This window comes from Nerophis ophidion, linkage group LG19 (genome assembly GCF_033978795.1).
Source record: "Nerophis ophidion isolate RoL-2023_Sa linkage group LG19, RoL_Noph_v1.0, whole genome shotgun sequence".
NCBI lineage: Eukaryota > Metazoa > Chordata > Actinopteri > Syngnathiformes > Syngnathidae > Nerophis > Nerophis ophidion.
Window position 1 is genome coordinate 42,334,123 of NC_084629.1, and position 21,516 is coordinate 42,355,638.

Consider the following 21,516-nt stretch of genomic DNA (forward strand, 5'->3'; position numbering starts at 1 on the left):
AAGTTACAGGCTGTTTTGTCTGTGTTTTCTTCCTAGGAGCAGTTTTGTCTGTTTTTTATTCCTAGGGGGCGCTATAGCGCAATTTTTAGTTTTGGGGGTAGGTTTTTTGAATAAATCGCATTGTTCGCCAGTCCTGATGTGTGTGTCCAGTTTGGTGAGTTTTGAAGCATGTTCAGGGGGTTAAATTACAGCTCAAAGAGGCAAAGGTGAGTGTTTTTACAAAACTTTTGTTTTGAAGGGGGAATTGCAAACTTCCCGTTGATTTTTGCTGGGAGTTGTCAATACATCAAATTTAGGTCTAAGTGAGACCTACATACAAGTTTTCTGTTTTATGTCCCTTCGACATTCCTACTGGAAGTTACAGGCTGTTTTGTCTGTGTTTTCTTCCTAGGAGCAGTTTTGTCTGTTTTTTATTCCTAGGGGGCGCTAGAGCGCAATTTTTAGTTTTGGGGGTAGGTTTTTTGATTAAATCGCATTGTTCGCCAGTCCTGATGTGTGTGTCCAGTTTGGTGAGTTTTGAAGCATGTTAAGGGGGTCAAATTACAGCTAAAGGCTGCAGAATAATAATAAAGAAAAAGAAAGAAAGAATAAAACGCTATAAATTCAATAGGGTCCTCTGTCCCACAGGGACATTCGGTCCCTAATAATATGACTCCTTTAATGCGCCTTATAATCCGGTGCGCCCTATGGTCTGAAAAATACGCTACATTAAAATGATGTTGTTATTGTCATACATCATGATGTTGGTTAGTGATACAAATGAAGCCAATTTGACCATGTGGTGTGCACGGCAGACACACAAAAGCAGGCAGGAAGTGCCATCATGTCTGTCACTGCAGCAGAAGTGTGAACACACAGAGGCTGCACACAATGACCTCACTGGGCTTTGTCAACAGATGTGCAACAGTGGTGCCACAGCTGTGTGTGGCAGCTGTTCTCACACAATCATGCACACTAACTGCTGCGCCTGTTAAGTTTATATCTTTCTCTTTTACAAACCAACCCGAGTTGAACAATCGCCAGCGGTCAGCATGGAATGTCTCCACTGGTGATTGACGGATGTGTTTCATCTATCAGGTTGCATGTGCACAGATGGCCGTCCTGTCAGTGAAGCTTCTTTTTCCTCAGGTTGCAGTTCCCAAAACGCTCATGCAAGAGGCCTCTTTACCAACATGGTACAAAAGCCCAAAAGCAGTGAAGTTGTCAGGTTGTGTAAATCCTAAATAAAAAGAGAATACTACAAATCCTTTTCAACTTATATTCAATTGAATAGACTGCAAAGACAAGATATTTCATCTTCACACTGAGAAACTTTGGCATTTTTTTTTGCAAATATTAGCTCATTTCGAACATGTTTCCAAAAAGCAGGCACAAGTGGCAAAAAAGACTGAGGAAGTTGAGGAATGCTCATCAAATACTTATTTGGAACATCCCACAGGTGAACAGGCTAATTGGGAACAGGTGGGTGCCATGATTGGCTATAAAAGCAGCTTCCATTAAATGCTCACTCATTCCCAAACAAGGACGGGGCGAGGGTCACCACTTTGTCAACAAGTGCCTGAGCAAATTGTGTAAGAACAACATTTCTCAAGCAGCTATTGCAAGGAATTTAGGGATTTCACCATCTATGCTCCATAATATCATCAAAAGGTTCAGAGAATCTGGAGAAATCACTGCACGTAAGCTATGATATTACACACCTTGGATCCCTCAGGTGGTACTGCATCAAAAAGTGACATCGGTGTGTAAAGGATATCACCACATGGGCCCAGGAACACATTTCAGATAACCACTCTCAGTAACTACAGTAGGTCGCTACATCTGTAAGTGCAAGTTTAAAGGGGAACATTATCAGCAGACCTATGTAAGTGTCAATATATACCTTGATGTTGCAGAAAAAAGACCGTATGTATTTTTAACCGATTTCCGAACTCTAAAAGGGTGAATTTGGCGATTTAAATGCCTTTCAATTGTTCGCCTGTCGGATCGATGACCTTTCACCCATGACGTCACATTATGACGCATTTTCTCAAACACATTACACACACCAAGTCAAATCAGCTCTGTTATTTTCCGTTTTTTGACTGTTTTCCAGTACCTTGGAGACATCATGCCTCGTGGGTGTGTTGTCAGAGGGTGTAACAACACTAACAGGGACGGATTCAAGTTGCAACAGTGGTCAAAAGATGCGAAAGTCCCTGGTTTGTTCTGCACACTTTACCGACGACAGCTATGCTAACGACAGAGATGGCAAGAATGCGTGGATATCCTGCGACACTCAAAGCAGATGTATTTCCAGATGCATTTCCAACGAGAAAGTCAAAGAAATCACAAAGGTGAGTTTTGTTGATGTTATTGACTTTTGTGGAGTGCTAATCAGACATATTTGGTTAAAGTTAAAGTACCAATGATTGTCACACACACTCTTGGTGTGGCGAAATTATTCTCTGCATTGGACCCATCACCCTTGATCACCCCCTGGGAGGTGAGGGGAGCAGTGAGCAGCAGCGGTGCATCTTTTTGGTGATTTCACGGCATGACTGCAAGCCAATCGATGCTAAAATGCTATTTAGGCTAGCTGTATGTAGATATTGCATCATTATGCCTCATTTGTAGCTATATTTGCATCCAGCTTTTCCCTCCACCCACATTTAATGCCAAACAAACACATACCAATCATTGGTTAGAAGGCGATCGCCGAATTCATCCGCTCTTCCTCAGTGGTGCTGTCTGTCGTGATGTGGCTCAAAAGCTTCTGTTTCTTCTTTAATTTCGTTTTCGGCACCTGCCTCCACACATTTCAGTACATGCGTAATCTGTTGAATCGCTTACGGCACTGAAATCCGAGTCTGAATCCAAGCTACTATGCTGTACCTTTCTGTGCTATCCGCCATGTTTTGTTTTTGGTGGCTTCACGTGGTGACGCCACAGGATAATGGACGGGTGGATATAGCGATGGTGTAAATCAGGCACTTTGAAGCCGTTTTTCGGGATATTGCATGATGGGTAAAATTTTGAGAAAAACTTTGAAAAATAAAATAAGTCACTGGGAATTGATTTTTATTGGTTTTAACCATTCAGAAATTGTGATAATGTTCCCCTTTAAACTCTACTATGCAAAGCCAATGCCGTTTATCAACAACACCCAGAAACACCGCCAGCTGCACTGGGCCTGAGCGCATCTAAGATTGGCTGGTGCAAAGTGGAAAAGTGTTCCATAGTCGGACCAGTCCACATTTCAAAGAGGAAAAGAACTATCCGGACTGTTCTAGGGTCAAAGTGTAAAAGGCAGCAATATAGGAGGTGTATTAGCGGCCAAGGCATGAGTAACTTACACATCTGTGAAGGCACCATTAATGCTGAAAGGTACATACTGTCACGCTTGTAAGTTTATGTTTTGGTTTTGGTCAGGTTATGTTTAGTTTTTTGTACATTCAAGTTCTGTCTTGGCACTTCCTGGTTTGTTTTCGTCTCCATGCCAACTCATTACTTTTCACCTGTCATGTCACTTCCCTGTCCTCAGCCTCACACCTGTTTTCACTAATTATCATAGCTACTTAAGTCACTCTTTTTCTTGTCTTCATTCTGGGATCTTCACACTCGCACGCATGCTACCCATGCTGCACCTCCTTCATGCCCTCGTCCATAGTTCCGTGTAAGTTTTTGTATTCATGCCATTGTGCTAGTTTTGTTTATAGTTTATTATCATTCATGCCAATCGAGCAAGTGTTTTTGTTTCATGTTTGTAGTTTGCAGCATTTATGCTAGTCTTTTGTTTGTTCATAGCCAAGTGTCTGTACCTCCTTGTGAGCGCCCTTAGTTTGTTTATTTTTTATTATAGTGCTTAAATAAACAACCACGTACTCACGTCCACGCCTCGCTCGTGCTGATTCTCATCTGCGTCGGAGAAACAATCCACGTCCAAGCCATGTTGTGACACATACAGACTTTGGAGCAACATATGTTGTCATCTAAGCAACTTCTTTTTCATGGACGCCGCTGCTTATTTCAGCAAGAAAATGCCAAGCCACGTGTTACAACAGCGTGGCTTCATAGTAAAAGAGTGCGGGTATGAGACTGGCCTGCCTGTAGTCCAGTCCTGTCTCTCATTGAAAATATGCAGGCTAAAATATGTAACTTCAGCTGTACATCAAGCAAGGATGGGAAAGAATTCCACTTGAAAAATGTGTCTCCTCAGTTCCCAAACCTTTACTGAGTGTTGTTAAAAGGAAAGGCCATGTAACACACTGGTAAAAATGCCTTTTTTGACAACTTTTCATGATTATTTGCAAAAAATAACAAAGTTTCTCAGTGTGAACATGAAATATCTTGTCTTTGCAGTCTATTCAATTGAATCTAAGTTGAAAAGGATTTGCAAATCATTGTATTCTTTTTTTATTTAGCATTTACACAAGGTGACAACTTCACTGCTTTCACTTCAGCCTCACGAGGACGTCACTTGGTAAAATGTATTTCATCTGTCAGCTCAAGGAAAAGATGACAAATACTTCATATTGACTTGCATTCTCCCCAAAATATACAGTCTAAAAATGATTAGTGATACATTCTTTTAGTTATTTAGAACTTAGAAAAGCATTTGTGTGAATGTTTTGGAGTATTCACACAATAATGAACAATTATGTAATTCACTAATTGCTCCATTTACTGTGAGTTTCTACACTTGTTTATCATTTTTTTACATGCTTTGTCAGCGTTCTAGAAACAAAAGACTGGAGTCAACCTTCTCAGTGGCCTAGTGGTTAGACCAGGGGTCACCAACGCGGGCACCAGGTCGCCCGTAAGGACCAGATGAGTCGCCCGCTGGCCTGTTCTAAAAATAGCTCAAATAGCAGCACTTACCAGTGAGCTGCCTCTATTTTTTTAAATTGTATTTATTTACTAGCAAGCTGGTCTCGCTTTGCTGGACATTTTTAATTCTAAGAGAGACAAAACTCAAATAGAATTTGAAAATCCAAGAAAATATTTTAAAGACTTGGTCTTCACTTGTTTAAATAAATTCATTTATTTTTTTACTTTGATTCCTATAATTTCAGAAAGAAAATTTTAGAGAAAAAATACAACCTTAAAAATGATTTTAGGATTTTTAAACATATATACCTTTTTACCTTTTAAATTCCTTCCTCTTCTTTCCTGACAATTTATATCAATATTTAAGTAATTTTTTTTTTTATTGTAAAGAATAATAAATACATTTTAATTAATTCTTCATTTTAGCTTCTGTTTTTTCGACAAAAAATATTTGTGAAATATTTCTTCAAACTTATTATGATTAAAATTCAAAAAAAATATTCTGGCTAATCTACAAAATTTGTAGAACCAATTTTAAATCTTATTTCAAAGTCTTTTGAATTTATTTTAAAATTTTTGTTCTGGAAAATCTAGAAGAAATAATGATTTGAGTTTGTTAGAAATGTAGCTTGGTCCAATTTGTTATATATTCTAACAAAGTGCAGATTGGATTTTAACATATTTAAAACATGTCATCAAAATTCTAAAATTAATCTTAATCAAGAAAAATGACTATTGATGTTCCATAAATCATTTTTTAAAAATGTTTTCCAAAAGATTCGAATTAGCTAGTTTTTTGTCTTCATTTTTTTCGGTTGAATTTTGAATTTTAAAGAGTTGAAATTGAAGATAAACTATGTTTCAAAATTGCATTTTTTTTCTTCGTGTTTTCTCCTCTTTTAAACCGTTCAATTAAGTGTTTTTTTCATCATTTATTCTCTACAAAAAACCTTCCGTAAAAGGAACAAAAATGTACGACGGAATGACAGACAGAAATACCCTTTTTTTTTTTTTATATATACATATTTATTTATTAAAGGTAAATTGAGCAAATTGGCTATTTCTGGCAATTTATTTAAGTGTGTATCAAACTGGTAGCCCTTGGCAATAATCAGTACCCAAGAAGTAGCTCTTGCTTTCAACAAGGTTGGTGACCCCTGGGTTAGAGTGTCCGCCCTGAGATGGGCAGGTTGTGAGTTCAAACCCCGGCCAAGTCATACCAAAGACTATAAAAATGGGAGCCATTACCTCCCTGCTTGGCACTCAGCATCAAGGAGTGGAAATGGGGGTTAAATCACCAAAAATGATTGCTGCTCACTGCTCCCCTCACCTCCCAGGGGCTGAACAAGAGGATGGGTCAAATGCAGAGGACACATTTCACCACACCTCGTGTGTGTGTGTGTGTGTGTGTGTGTGTGTGTGTGTGTGTGTGTGTGTGTGTGTGTGTGTGTGTGTGTGTGTGTGACTATCATTGCTACTTTAACTTTAACATCCACTCTCGTAATGTTTGCTGTGATGTCATCTCCCCCCTCATGTGACTCGCAGCTAATTAGGCTGACAAGTGGAGTGGAAGATGAGCCAGCTCAGACCGAGCTAACGAACCTCCAGCTGTGAGGCGTCAGGCTCACATCGCTGAAGCAAAAGTGAAAAGTTTTTGTTGGCAATAGTGAGTGGTGTGTTTGACCTGCGGGTGTTTCAGTGTGTTCTCAGGCTGCAGGGGCGTCCTAAGTTCTTCCACCCAAAAGTCACAGTATGTGAGGGACACTTAGTTGGGGTTTTATTTGGGAAAAAAAATTTTAAACCCCGATATTAGTGCATGTGCCTCACAATAGGAAGGTCCTGAGTAGTTAATCTTTCTGTGTGGAGTTTGCATGTTCTCCCCGTGACTGCGTGGGTTCCCTCCGGGTACTCTGGCTTACTCCCACTTCCAAAGACATGCACCTGGGGATAGGCCCCTCCCACCTTCAAAGACATGCACCTGGGGATAGGCCTCTCCCACTTCCAAAGACATGCCCCTGGGGATAGGCCCCTCCCACCTCCAAAGACACGCCCCTGGGGATAGGCCCCTCCCACCTCCAAAGACATGCACCTGGGGATAGGCCCCTCCCACCTCCAAAGACATGCCCCTGGGGATAGGCCCCTCCCACCTCCATAGACATGCACCTGGGGATAGGCCCCTCCCACCTCCAAAGACATGCCCCTGGGGATAGGCCCCTCCCACCTCCAAAGACATGCACCTGGGGATAGGCCCCTCCCACCTCCAAAGACATGCACCTGGTGATAGGCCCCTCCCACCTCCAAAGACATGCACCTGGGGATAGGCCCCTCCCACCTCCAAAGACATGCACCTGGTGATAGGCCCCTCCCACCTCCAAAGACATGCACCTGGGGATAGGCCCCTCCCACCTCCAAGGACATGCCCCTGGGGATAGGCCCCTCCCACCTCCAAAGACATGCACCTGGGGATAGGCCCCTCCCACCTCCAAAGACATGCCCCTGGGGATAGGCCCCTCCCACCTCCAAAGACATGCACCTGGGGATAGGTTGATTGACTAAATGGTCCCTAGTGTGTGAATGTTGTCTGTCTGTGTTGGCCCTGTGATGGGGTGGTGACTTGTCCAGGGTGTACTTCGCCTTCCGCTCGAATGTAGCTGAGATAGGCACAAGCGCCCCCCGCGGCCCCAAAAGGGACAAGCGGTAGAAAATGGATGGATGGATGGATGGATTATATATATATTTAAAGACAAACCACTGTGTCAGCAATATGATCTGGGTGTATTATTATTATTATTGTTTATTAGTGTTTATTTTTCCTCTTATCTCTTACTTTTTTTTACAGTTTGTTTTTTTCCACAATATAAACCCTGTCCTAGTGTGACACAGCTTGGAATAAGTCAAATATTGTCATTGATAACTTCCTTTAGTGGTCTACTGACCTGAATATTACAACAGATGCATTTAGCACTGACTGTGTGCTCATAAACACATTATGATGGGACTGTCTGAGTATGGAGCTTACAACTCGGTGCAGTCGACGACTTCCTAACTCTACTTCTCAACATATTTCAAGATGCAACCAAGTCTGCCAGAGAATAAGAAGATGTAGCAGGAGGGATCAGTGTCGACAACTTTGTCACCATATAACGCCAGTAGTCCCTTTAAAATGTTATTTTTTTAAAAAGCATCTCGCGACATTTTTGGTCTTTTTTTCGGTTGTCACTTTTGGAGCCTTACAAGAAAATCGTTCTTTTTTACTGAGCAGCGAGAGACGCAAAAGCCCTTTCAGGTTTGCTTGTTTGCCAAGCAAACCTGAAAGAAAAAAAAGAAAAAAGCAAAGTTATTGTTTGCTCCCCCTTTTGTCTCTCACACAGCATCTATAAAAATGGCATGCACATATGTCATGGCCAATTGTGCAAACCGCTGGACGATGGTCTTATATTCAGCGTCTTAGGATTAGTACATGCAATTCGACAGATAACGCCAAAAAGAGTATCTCAAGGTTGGCAAACAAAGGATGTCAAAGTTAGTTGGTGACGAACTTCAAGATGCAGAGAAGGACGCATTTTGAAGGTAAACATGTTTTGATTAAAAAAACTAGAGCAAGAACAAAAGGGGTACAACAAAAAGCGCGCACGAGGCGGATAACAAAACAAAAGGAGCTTAGCATGGAAGCTAGCAAAAACAAAAGGGTCTAGCGTGGAAGCTAGCGGGGTAGCGCGCAGGAAAACAGAAGTCGTTACTTGTAGAATGAAAACAAAACGGAAGCAGGGAAGAAAAGACGGTAAGCTACACACAGATACCGAAATATAGCTTACTGCTACGCTGTGATGACACGACACGACAGGAGCGACAATACGGAAGTGACATCGACAATAACCCAGGCACTGACTTGATGGGAAGACAGGTCTAAATAGGAGTGGGCTGATTGACACCAGGTGTGGCCAGGTGCCAATCAGCCGCAGCTGAGGGAACACAGCACTCAGGGAGAAAGACAGGAAACAGACAAAATAATAGCGCCGACAGGAACTAAAGACAGGAAATACTACACACACACACACACACAGGGAAAACGAAAACTCAAACAAACTCACTTTAAGACGATGGTTATTAATGAAGTAAAACAGTGTTTTTCATCCTTTTTTGAGCCAAAGCACATTTTGTGCGTTGAAAAAATGCAGAGACACACCACCAGCAGAAATTATTACAAAACGAAACTCAGTTGACAGTAAAAAGTCGTCACAATTGTTGGATATGACTTTAAAGCATAAGCAAGCATGCATGACTATAGCTCTTGTCTCAAAGTAGGTGTACTGTCACCACCTGTCACATCACACCCTGACTTATTTGCACTTTTTTGCTGTTTTCCTGTGTGTAGTCTTTTACTTCTTGTCTTGCGCTCCTATTTTGGTGGCTTTTCCTCTTTTTGGCGTATTTTCCTGTAGCAGTTTCATGTCTTCCTTTGAGCGATATTTCCCGCATCTACTTTGTTTTAGCAATCAAGAATATTTCACTTGTTTTCGTCCTTCTTTGTGGGGACATTGTTGATTGTCATGTCATGTTGGGATGTACTTTGTGGACGCCATCTTTGCTCCACAGTAAGTCTTTGCTGTCGTCCAGCATTCTGTTTTTGTTGACTTTGTAGTCAGTTCAGTTTTAGTTTGGTTCTGCATAGCCTTCCTTAAGCTTCAATGCCTTTTCTTAGCGGCACTTACCTTCTGTTTATTTCTGGTTTAAGCATTAGTTACCTTTTTACCTGCACCCTGCCTCCCGCTGTTTCTCACATCTACAAAGCAATGAGCTACCTGCTGCCACCTACTGATACGGAAGAGTATTACAGGGTTACTCTGCCGAGCTCTAGACAGCAACGACACTCAACAACAACACATCATTTACAGACTATAATTACTGCTTTGCAAAAAATATTTTTAGCCCAAGTAGGTGAAATGAAATAATCTCCCACGGCACAGCAGACTGTATCTCACGGTAGTGTGCCGCGGCACAGTGGTTGAAAAACACAGCTGTAAAGAACAACGTAACATTTATAGTATTTTTTTTTTTACTTTGGTGGGTAGTTTGCTGTAGAGTTAAGTATTTTTATTTAGACAAATCATGTTTGGAAAGTATGACAGTAATATTTGTTGCAATATTGACTATTAAAGTTGAAAAGGTGTGCAATTTCAAACAGTGCATATATTTTTTTCCGTCAAAATGGAAAAAATGAATTACATTTAGTGAGAAAATATGGAGTACTTTATTGACGCGTATCATTTCCAGGTGTTTGCGGGCCAGAATGATGTGGCGGCCCAGATCTGGCCTTGAGTCTGAGACCCGTGTGCTAACAGAGCCAGCAGGTCTGAGGTTGCACAACACAGTCAAAACAGCAGAGAGATAACATTCCAAAGGTTGTAATCTCTGTCAGATCACACTGGATGTCCTTATCAGGCCTTTCTCATCCTCTCATGCTGGGCTGCAGGGTCGGCATGCCAGGTTCTACAGGCTGGGACAGGGTCAGCATGCCAGGTTCTACAGGCTGGGACAGGGTCAGCATGCCAGGTTCTACAGGCTGGGACAGGGTCAGCATGCCTAGGTTCTACAGGTTGGGACAGGGTCAGCATGCCAGGCTGGGACAGGGTCAGCATGCCTAGGTTCTACAGGCTGGGACAGGGTCAGCATGCCTAGGTTCTACAGGCTGGGACAGGGTCAGCATGCCTAGGTTCTACAGGCTGGGACAGGGTCAGCATGCCAGGTCTACAGGCTGGGACAGGGTCAGCATGCCTAGGATCTACAGGCTGGGACAGGGTCAGCATGCCTAGGTTCTACAGGCTGGGACAGGGTCAGCATGCCTAGGTTCTACAGGTTGGGACAGGGTCAGCATACCTAGGTTCTACAGGCTGGGACAGGGTCAGCATGCCAGGTCTACAGGCTGGGACAGGGTCAGCATGCCTAGGATCTACAGGCTGGGAGAGGGTCAGCATGCCAGGGATCTACAGGGGACAGGGTCAGCATGCATGGGTTCTACAGGCTGGGACAGGGTCAGCATGCCAGGCTGGGACAGGGTCAGCATGCCTAGATTCTACAGGCTCGGACAGGGTCGGCATGCCTAGGTTCTACAGGCTGGGACAGGGTCAGCATGCCAGGGATCTACAGGGGACAGGGTCAGCATGCCAAGGTTCTAGAGCTGGGACAGGCTGAACAGGGTCAGCATGCCAGGTTGGGACAGGGTCAGCATGCCTAGGTCCTACAGGCTGGTACAGGGTCAGCATGCCTAGGTTCTACAGGCTGGTACAGGGTCAGCATGCCAGGTTCTACAGGCTGGGACAGGGTCGCCATGCCTAGGTTCTACAGGCTGGGACAGGGTCAGCATGCCTAGGTTCTACAGGTTGGGACAGGGTCAGCATGCCAGGCTGGGACAGGGTCAGCATGCCTAGGTTCTACAGGCTGGGACAGGGTCAGCATGCCTAGGTTCTACAGGTTGGGACAGGGTCAGCATACCTAGGTTCTACAGGCTGGGACAGGGTCAGCATGCCTAGGTTCTACAGGTTGGGACAGGGTCAGCATGCCAGGCTGGGACAGGGTCAGCATGCCTAGGTTCTACAGGCTCGGACAGGGTCGGCATGCCTAGGTTCTACAGGCTGGTACAGGGTCAGCATGCCAAGGTTCTACAGGCTGGTACAGGGTCAGCATGCCTAGGTTCTACAGGCTGGGACAGGGTCGGCATGCCTAGGTTCTACAGGCTGTTCTAAAGGAATACATTTAGTAAGACAAGTTCCAGTACTTTGTTACATATTAGAGGGCCAAATAAAATGAAGTGGGGGGGCCACGTCCCTTGAGTTTGACACCTTTGTTCTAGAGTGTCAGCACCATTCTTGAAGGTGACTTCATCTTTGTGCAAACATTGGACACAGTGTGTTGTCAAGCTTGTGAGATTTGATGCAAGTGTAAGCCTCTGTGACACTTTTGTTCTTTTTTGAAATGTTTATATTACATTTTTAAAATGGCAGTGATGATAATGTCAATGATTTGTAATCACTGCTATGTTGGAAGTTTTATTAATATTAATACTGTTGTTGATATTAGTCATTTTTGTTTGACTACTTTTGGATTGTTTTGTGTCATGTTTGTGTGTCTTCTCAATCGTTCTGTTGATCGCTATTGTGAATGTTGCTGGGAATTGGAGTTCTATTATTGTGGTATTATTGTGTGTTATTTATTCTGCTTTTTTTCTAAAAAAAAAAAAAAAGTTGCAATATTGTGAGAAAAAGATGACACAGTTTTTTCCGAATATTCGGAGGAAATAAAATTACAAAACAAAATTATGTAATTATACACAATTAAATTTAAAAAATATATCACAAATTTAGAAATAAATAGTAATATTGTGAGAAAAATAATTGTCAAAATATATATTTTTTAAAGTTACAATTTTACGCGAAAAAAATTATGTCCAATTAATTTTGAAAAGGGTCCTATTTTTTTTTTTTTAGAAAAAGTTTCAATATTTTGAGAAAACGTTTCCTACAAGATTTGTCAGGAATATTCTGGGGGGGGGGGGTTTAGAAAACAAAGTCAAGTAATCTTCTAACATTAAATGAGAATTAGTATTTACTATTTTTTTCCTAAAAATAAATACAGTGGTATTGTAAGAAAAATAACAATCGTCACAAAATATTCTTTTAAACATTACAATTTTACAAGAAAGATTTGACAGGATTAAACGACAATAAATTTAGAAAAAAGTCGTCGGATTAAAGTCGAATACTGTATATCAGGGGTGTCCAAACTTTTTCCACAGAGGGCCGCACACGAAAACATTTAAGCATGCGGGGGCCATTTTGATATTTTTCATTTTCAAACCGTAACAAAACATATATGGATTTTTTTTTATCTTAGGGCTCCTGGGGAGCATAGAGGGTCTCAGTCACTAAAATGTTAAAAATAAGTCAAATTATTATTATTATTATTTAATGCTTACAGTAAATCTCTATATCAACTTAAGGTTGATATAAAGTAAAATAAATAAGGTTTTATGCCTTTTCTGTCAAAGACATCTTTTTTTTTATAGTAAAACTGAAATATGCAGTATTTAGATAGATAGATAGTACTTTATTGATTCCTTCAGGAGAGTTCCATTATTTAGCAATTAAAGTCCTCAAAGATAAATAATGCAGGGCACCATTGATTTTAATTATTTAATATTTTTGAGTAATCACAGTGAAAAGTTCAATAAAATCCTACTAAATATATTTAAGATCTGAAAGGTTCCTCACTCATAAAGTGATGCATTTTTATTGGTTTTTATTTTTACTTTTAACACTTAAATTTCAAGATCAACTTCCGATATATCTATCGATTTCAAGTTTGAACTATTATTTTGTTTGTTTTATGCTCTTTTGTCAAAACTTTGATGTTTTTATATGGCAACCACACAACATATGCAATATTTTTTGCATTTTTATTAGGTTTTTTTTTACTTTTAACACTTAAATGTCAAGATCAACTTCCGATATATCTGTCGATTTCAAGTTTGAACTATTATTTTGTTTGTTTTATGCTTTTTTGTCAAAACGTTGATGTTTCGATATGGCAACCACACAACAAATGCAATATTTTTTGCATTTTGTTTTTGTTGTTTTACTTTTAACACTTAAATTTCAAGATCAACTTCCGATATATCTGTCAATTTTAAGTTTGAACTATTATTTTGTTTGTTTTATGCTCTTTTGTCAAAACTTTGATGTTTTTATATGGCAACCACACAACATATGCAATATTTTTTGCATTTTTATTAGGTTTTTTTTAACTTTTAACACTTAAATGTCAAGATCAACTTCCGATATATCCGTCGATTTCAAGTTTGAACTATTATTTTGTTTGTTTTATGCTTTTTTGTCAAAACGTTGATGTTTCGATATGGCAACCACACAACAAATGCAATATTTTTTGCATTTTGTTTTTGTTTTTTTACTTTTAACACTTAAATTTCAAGATCAACTTCCGATATATCTGTCAATTTTAAGTTTGAACTATTATTTTGTTTGTTTTTATGCTCTTTTGTCAAAACTTTGATGTTTTTATATGGCAACCACACAACATATGCAATATTTTTTGCATTTTTATTAGTTTTTTTTAACTTTTAACACTTAAATGTCAAGATCAACTTCCGATACATCTGTCGATTTCAAGTTTGAATTTTTATTTTGTTTGTTTTATGCTTTTTGGTCAAAACGTTGATGTCTCGATATGGCAACCACACAACAAATGCAATATTTTTTGCATTTTGTTTTTGTTTTTTTACTTTTAACACTTAAATTTCAAGATCAATTTCCGATATATCTGTCAATTTTAAGTTTGAACTATTATTTTGTTTGTTTTATGCTCTTTTGTCAAAACTTTGATGTTTTTATATGGCAACCACACAACATATGCAATATTTTTTGCATTTTTATTAGTTTTTTTTTAACTTTTAACACTTAAATGTCAAGATCAACTTCCGATATATCTGTCGATTTCAAGTTTGAACTATTATTTTGTTTGTTTTATGCTTTTTTGTCAAAACGATGATGTTTCGATATGGCAACCACACAACAAATGCAATATTTTTTGCATTTTGTTTTTGTTTTTTTACTTTTAACACTTAAATTTCAAGATCAACTTCCGATATATCTGTCAATTTTAAGTTTGAACTATTATTTTGTTTGTTTTATGCTCTTTTGTCAAAACTTTGATGTTTCTATATGGCAACCACACAACATATGCAATATTTTTTGCATTTTTATTAGTTTTTTTTTAACTTTTAACACTTAAATGTCAAGATCAACTTCCGATATATCTGTCGATTTCAAGTTTGAACTATTATTTTGTTTGTTTTATGCTTTTTTGTCAAAACGTTGATGTTTCGATATGGCAACCACACAACAAATGCAATATTTTTTGCATTTTGTTTTTGTTTTTTTACTTTTAACACTTAAATTTCAAGATCAACTTCCGATATATCTGTCAATTTTAAGTTTGAACTATTATTTTGTTTGTTTTATGCTCTTTTGTCAAAACTTTGATGTTTTTATATGGCAACCACACAACATATGCAATATTTTTTGCATTTTTATTAGTTTTTTTTTAACTTTTAACACTTAAATGTCAAGATCAACTTCCGATACATCTGTCGATTTCAAGTTTGAACTATTATTTTGTTTGTTTTATGCTTTTTTGTCAAAACGTTGATGTTTCGATATGGCAACCACACAACAAATGCAATATTTTTTGCATTTTGTTTTTGTTTTTTTACTTTTAACACTTAAATTTCAAGATCAACTTCCGATATATCTGTCAATTTTAAGTTTGAACTATTATTTTGTTTGTTTTATGCTCTTTTGTCAAAACTTTGATGTTTTTATATGGCAACCACACAACATATGCAATATTTTTTGCATTTTTATTAGGTTTTTTTAAACTTTTAACACTTAAATGTCAAGATCAACTTCCGATATATCTGTCGATTTCAAGTTTGAACTATTATTTTGTTTGTTTTATGCTTTTTTGTCAAAACGTTGATGTTTCGATATGGCAACCACACAACAAATGCAATATTTTTTGCATTTTGTTTTTGTTTTTTTACTTTTAACACTTAAATTTCAAGATCAACTTCCGATACATCTGTCGATTTTAAGTTTGACCTATTATTTTGTTTGTTTTATGCTCTTTTGTCAAAACTTTGATGTTTTTATATGGCAACCACACAACATATGCAATATTTTTTGCATTTTTATTAGTTGTTTTTTTTACTTTTAACACTTAAATGTCAAGATCAACTTCCGATATATCTGTCGATTTCAAGTTTGAATTTTTATTTTGTTTGTTTTATGCTTTTTTGTCAAAACGTTGATGTTTCGATATGGCAACCACACAACAAATGCAATATTTTTTGCATTTTGTTTTTGTTTTTTTACTTTTAACACTTAAATTTCAAGATCAACTTCCGATATATCTGTCAATTTTAAGTTTGAACTATTATTTTGTTTGTTTTATGCTCTTTTGTCAAAACTTTGATGTTTTTATATGGCAACCACACAACATATGCAATATTTTTTGCATTTTTATTAGTTTTTTTTTTTACTTTTAACACTTAAATGTCAAGATCAACTTCCGATATATCTGTCGATTTCAAGTTTGAACTATTATTTTGTTTGTTTTATGCTTTTTTGTCAAAACGTTGATGTTTCGATATGGCAACCACACAACAAATGCAATATTTTTTGCATTTTGTTTTTGTTTTTTTACTTTTAACACTTAAATTTCAAGATCAACTTCCGATATATCTGTCAATTTTAAGTTTGAACTATTATTTTGTTTGTTTTATGCTCTTTTGTCAAAACTTTGATGTTTTTATATGGCAACCACACAACATATGCAATATTTTTTGCATTTTTATTAGTTTTTTTTTAACTTTTAACACTTAAATGTCAAGATCAACTTCCGATACATCTGTCGATTTCAAGTTTGAATTTTTATTTTGTTTGTTTTATGCTTTTTTGTCAAAACGTTGATGTCTCGATATGGCAACCACACAACAAATGCAATATTTTTTGCATTTTGTTTTTGTTTTTTTACTTTTAACACTTAAATTTCAAGATCAATTTCCGATATATCTGTCAATTTTAAGTTTGAACTATTATTTTGTTTGTTTTATGCTCTTTTGTCAAAACTTTGATGTTTTTATATGGCAACCACACAACATATGCAATATTTTTTGCATTTTTATTAGTTTTTTTTTAACTTTTAACACTTAAATGTCAAGATCAACTTCCGATATATCTGTCGATTTCAAGTTTGAACTATTATTTTGTTTGTTTTATGCTTTTTTGTCAAAACGATGATGTTTCGATATGGCAACCACACAACAAATGCAATATTTTTTGCATTTTGTTTTTGTTTTTTTACTTTTAACACTTAAATTTCAAGATCAACTTCCGATATATCTGTCAATTTTAAGTTTGAACTATTATTTTGTTTGTTTTATGCTCTTTTGTCAAAACTTTGATGTTTCTATATGGCAACCACACAACATATGCAATATTTTTTGCATTTTTATTAGTTTTTTTTTAACTTTTAACACTTAAATGTCAAGATCAACTTCCGATATATCTGTCGATTTCAAGTTTGAACTATTATTTTGTTTGTTTTATGCTTTTTTGTCAAAACGTTGATGTTTCGATATGGCAACCACACAACAAATGCAATATTTTTTGCATTTTGTTTTTGTTTTTTTACTTTTAACACTTAAATTTCAAGATCAACTTCCGATATATCTGTCAATTTTAAGTTTGAACTATTATTTTGTTTGTTTTATGCTCTTTTGTCAAAACTTTGATGTTTTTATATGGCAACCACACAACATATGCAATATTTTTTGCATTTTTATTAGTTTTTTTTTAACTTTTAACACTTAAATGTCAAGATCAACTTCCGATACATCTGTCGATTTCAAGTTTGAACTATTATTTTGTTTGTTTTATGCTTTTTTGTCAAAACGTTGATGTTTCGATATGGCAACCACACAACAAATGCAATATTTTTTGCATTTTGTTTTTGTTTTTTTACTTTTAACACTTAAATTTCAAGATCAACTTCCGATATATCTGTCAATTTTAAGTTTGAACTATTATTTTGTTTGTTTTATGCTCTTTTGTCAAAACTTTGATGTTTTTATATGGCAACCACACAACATATGCAATATTTTTTGCATTTTTATTAGGTTTTTTTAAACTTTTAACACTTAAATGTCAAGATCAACTTCCGATATATCTGTCGATTTCAAGTTTGAACTATTATTTTGTTTGTTTTATGCTTTTTTGTCAAAACGTTGATGTTTCGATATGGCAACCACACAACAAATGCAATATTTTTTGCATTTTGTTTTTGTTTTTTTACTTTTAACACTTAAATTTCAAGATCAACTTCCGATACATCTGTCGATTTTAAGTTTGACCTATTATTTTGTTTGTTTTATGCTCTTTTGTCAAAACTTTGATGTTTTTATATGGCAACCACACAACATATGCAATATTTTTTGCATTTTTATTAGTTGTTTTTTTTACTTTTAACACTTAAATGTCAAGATCAACTTCCGATATATCTGTCGATTTCAAGTTTGAATTTTTATTTTGTTTGTTTTATGCTTTTTTGTCAAAACGTTGATGTTTCGATATGGCAACCACACAACAAATGCAATATTTTTTGCATTTTGTTTTTGTTTTTTTACTTTTAACACTTAAATTTCAAGATCAACTTCCGATATATCTGTCAATTTTAAGTTTGAACTATTATTTTGTTTGTTTTATGCTCTTTTGTCAAAACTTTGATGTTTTTATATGGCAACCACACAACATATGCAATATTTTTTGCATTTTTATTAGTTTTTTTTTTTACTTTTAACACTTAAATGTCAAGATCAACTTCCGATATATCTGTCGATTTCAAGTTTGAACTATTATTTTGTTTGTTTTATGCTTTTTTGTCAAAACGTTGATGTTTCGATATGGCAACCACACAACAAATGCAATATTTTTTGCATTTTGTTTTTGTTTTTTTACTTTTAACACTTAAATTTCAAGATCAACTTCCGATATATCTGTCAATTTTAAGTTTGAACTATTATTTTGTTTGTTTTATGCTCTTTTGTCAAAACTTTGATGTTTTTATATGGCAACCACACAACATATGCAATATTTTTTGCATTTTTATTAGTTTTTTTTTAACTTTTAACACTTAAATGTCAAAATCAACTTCCGATATATCTGTCGATTTTAACTTTGAACTATTATTTTGTTTGTTTTATGCTTTTTTGTCAAAACGTTGATGTTTCGATATGGCAACCACACAACAAATGCAATATTTTTTGCATTTTGTTTTTGTTTTTTTACTTTTAACACTTAAATTTCAAGATCAACTTCCGATACATCTGTCAATTTTAAGTTTGAACTATTATTTTGTTTGTTTTATGCTCTTTTGTCAAAACTTTGATGTTTTTATATAGCAACCACACAACATATGCAATATTTTTTGCATTTTTATTAGTTTTTTTTTAACTTTTAACACTTAAATGTCAAGATCAACTTCCGATATATCTGTCGATTTTAACTTTGAACTATTATTTTGTTTGTTTTATGCTCTTTTGTCAAAACGTTGATGTTTCGATATGGCAACCACACAACAAATGCAATATTTTTTGCATTTTGTTTTTGTTTTTTTACTTTTAACACTTAAATTTCAAGATCAACTTCCGATATATCTGTCAATTTTAAGTTTGAACTATTATTTTGTTTGTTTTATGCTCTTTTGTCAAAACTTTGATGTTTTTATATGGCAACCACACAACATATGCAATATTTTTTGCATTTTTATTAGTTTTTTTTTAACTTTTAACACTTAAATGTCAAGATCAACTTCCGATATATCTGTCGATTTCAAGTTTGAATTTTTATTTTGTTTGTTTTATGCTTTTTTGTCAAAACGTTGATGTCTCGATATGGCAACCACACAACAAATGCAATATTTTTTGCATTTTGTTTTTGTTTTTTTACTTTTAACACTTAAATTTCAATATCAACTTCCGATATATCTGTCAATTTTAAGTTTGAACTATTATTTTGTTTGTTTTATGCTCTTTTGTCAAAACTTTGATGTTTTTATATGGCAACCACACAACATATGCAATATTTTTTTCCACATAAAACATTTTAAAGTGATAATTCTCAAGTAATAATTCATTATAACATATATTTTTTTGTCCTTTTTTTTTTAGCAATGGAAAAAAAAAAGAAAAAAAAAGACAAAAGGGGAAAAAACTGCAGTTTTGTGTCAACATTGCCACTTTTTCTCATTACATTTCACCTCATTCCACCTTTTTTTTTTTAAATGTTTTTTTAAATTTTTGGCAATACTATTAATTTTGCAATTTTAGCAGAATGTGTGGTCAAGGATTAGCTGCGGGCCACACTTTAGACACCCCTGGTGTATATGATGAAGACTGAAAAAGTTAGCAGCTAAATAAAGGGACGAGTGAACATCCCTTCTAACGCACACATGTGTATTTGTCCACTGCCACAGAAGTGCAAGTGATGATGAGGAGGAGGAGGAGAGGAGACTCACAATCGTCGGTCCGGGTTGATCTGCCGGTGCAGAGCCAGAGAGAAACCAAAGAGGCTCCCGGGCTGCCCGTCCTTCCTGATCACGTGACTGGTGTCCAGGTTGAAGGCTAGGGAAAAAGGTGCGTTGAAAAGTTGCAAAAGTCCCAGAAAAAGTGCAGCAGCTCGTCCTCCCTGCGGTAGCATCTTCCCGGGGAGCAGCTCGGAGTTGTGGGGCCACTTGGGTGTGCGCACTCTGGCTCCTGCTCCACAGCGACACCTCTGGCCACACAGCATACTCACTTTGCTTTAGGCCCACCACCACCGGGGGGGGACCACGGCATCACAGCCGGGGATTTTTACACAAACTTGGATATATTTAGTCGTTCTTTTATTGAAAAGATGACGTCACTAAGGTGGAGATGGAACCTATTTGGCCCTCAAGGTCAACAGTGGGATTGTTTCCATCTAATTAGGAATGTGCGACAGCACCTGCACCCCCCTTGCAAAAGTGCACAATGGTTCCTTCCACCTGGTGGCATGGGAGACTTTACCGTTGTCCAGTCCCTCCATTTCTTACCGCTTGTCCCTGGAAAGGTGAACAAATAATACAAATATACTGTCTGGAGCCGCACAGGACAAAGATGTAGAAGTTTCACTTTTGCATTTCTTCACCAAGTATCACCTCAGAGGAGACTCTCCAAGCACCACCAGAATGAACAACATTACAATACAGTAATGTAACTTTAATTTAACTTGACTTAACTTTAACTTAACTTAACTTTATCTTTGACTTAACTTTAACTTTATAGTTACATAGTCCGCCTAAGTATTCTTTAAAGCTCTCCAAGTACGACCACAATGAACAACAGTACAATACAGCTGTAAGTTTAATTTGACTTAAGTTTAACATTAACTTAACTTAACTTTATCTTTGACTTAACTTTAACTTTATAGTTACATAGTTCGCCTAAGTGTTCTTTAAAGCTCTCCAAGTACAACCATAATGACCAACATTACAATACAGTTATGTAACTTTAACTTAACTTAACTTTATCTTTAACCTCACTTTAACTTTATAGTTACATAGTTCGCCTAAGTATTTTTTAAAGCTCTCCAAGTACGACCATAATGACCAGCATTACAATACAGTAACGGAGCTGTAACTTTAACTTAACTTTAACTTAAGTTAATTTTAACTAACCTTAAGTTAACTTTAACTTTACAATATTGTAGTTAGCCTAAGTTTTCATTTAAAGCTCTCCAAGTACGACCATAACAACTAACATTAAAATGCAGTAACGTAGCTGTAACTTTAACTGAACTTAACTTTAACTTAACTTAACTTTAACTTTGACTTTACAGTAACGTAGTTCGCCTAAGTATTCTTTAAAGCTCTCCAAGTACGACCATAATGACCAGCATTACAATACAATAACATAGCTGTAATTTTAACTTAACTTTAACTTAAGTTAACTTTAACTTTACAATATTGTAGTTAGCCTAAGTATTCATTTAAAGCTCTCCAAGTACGACCATATCGACCAACATTAAAATGCAGTATTGTAGCTGTAACTTTAACTTA

At 36.5% G+C, this 21,516-nt stretch overlaps 1 protein-coding gene across 2 annotated transcripts in view; it reads right to left on the bottom strand.

Moving 5' to 3' along the window:
- Window positions 1–20,243, bottom strand: part of itga6a (integrin, alpha 6a) — an 81,038-nt gene extending 60,795 nt beyond the window's left edge. For both annotated transcript variants that reach the window (XM_061880032.1, XM_061880030.1), the window contains exon 1: window positions 19,957–20,243. In XM_061880032.1, the coding sequence (XP_061736016.1) occupies window positions 19,957–20,228 (272 nt within the window). In that variant the 5' untranslated portion in view covers window positions 20,229–20,243. The remainder of the gene's footprint in view (window positions 1–19,956) is intronic.
- Window positions 20,244–21,516: the final 1,273 nt, after the last annotated feature.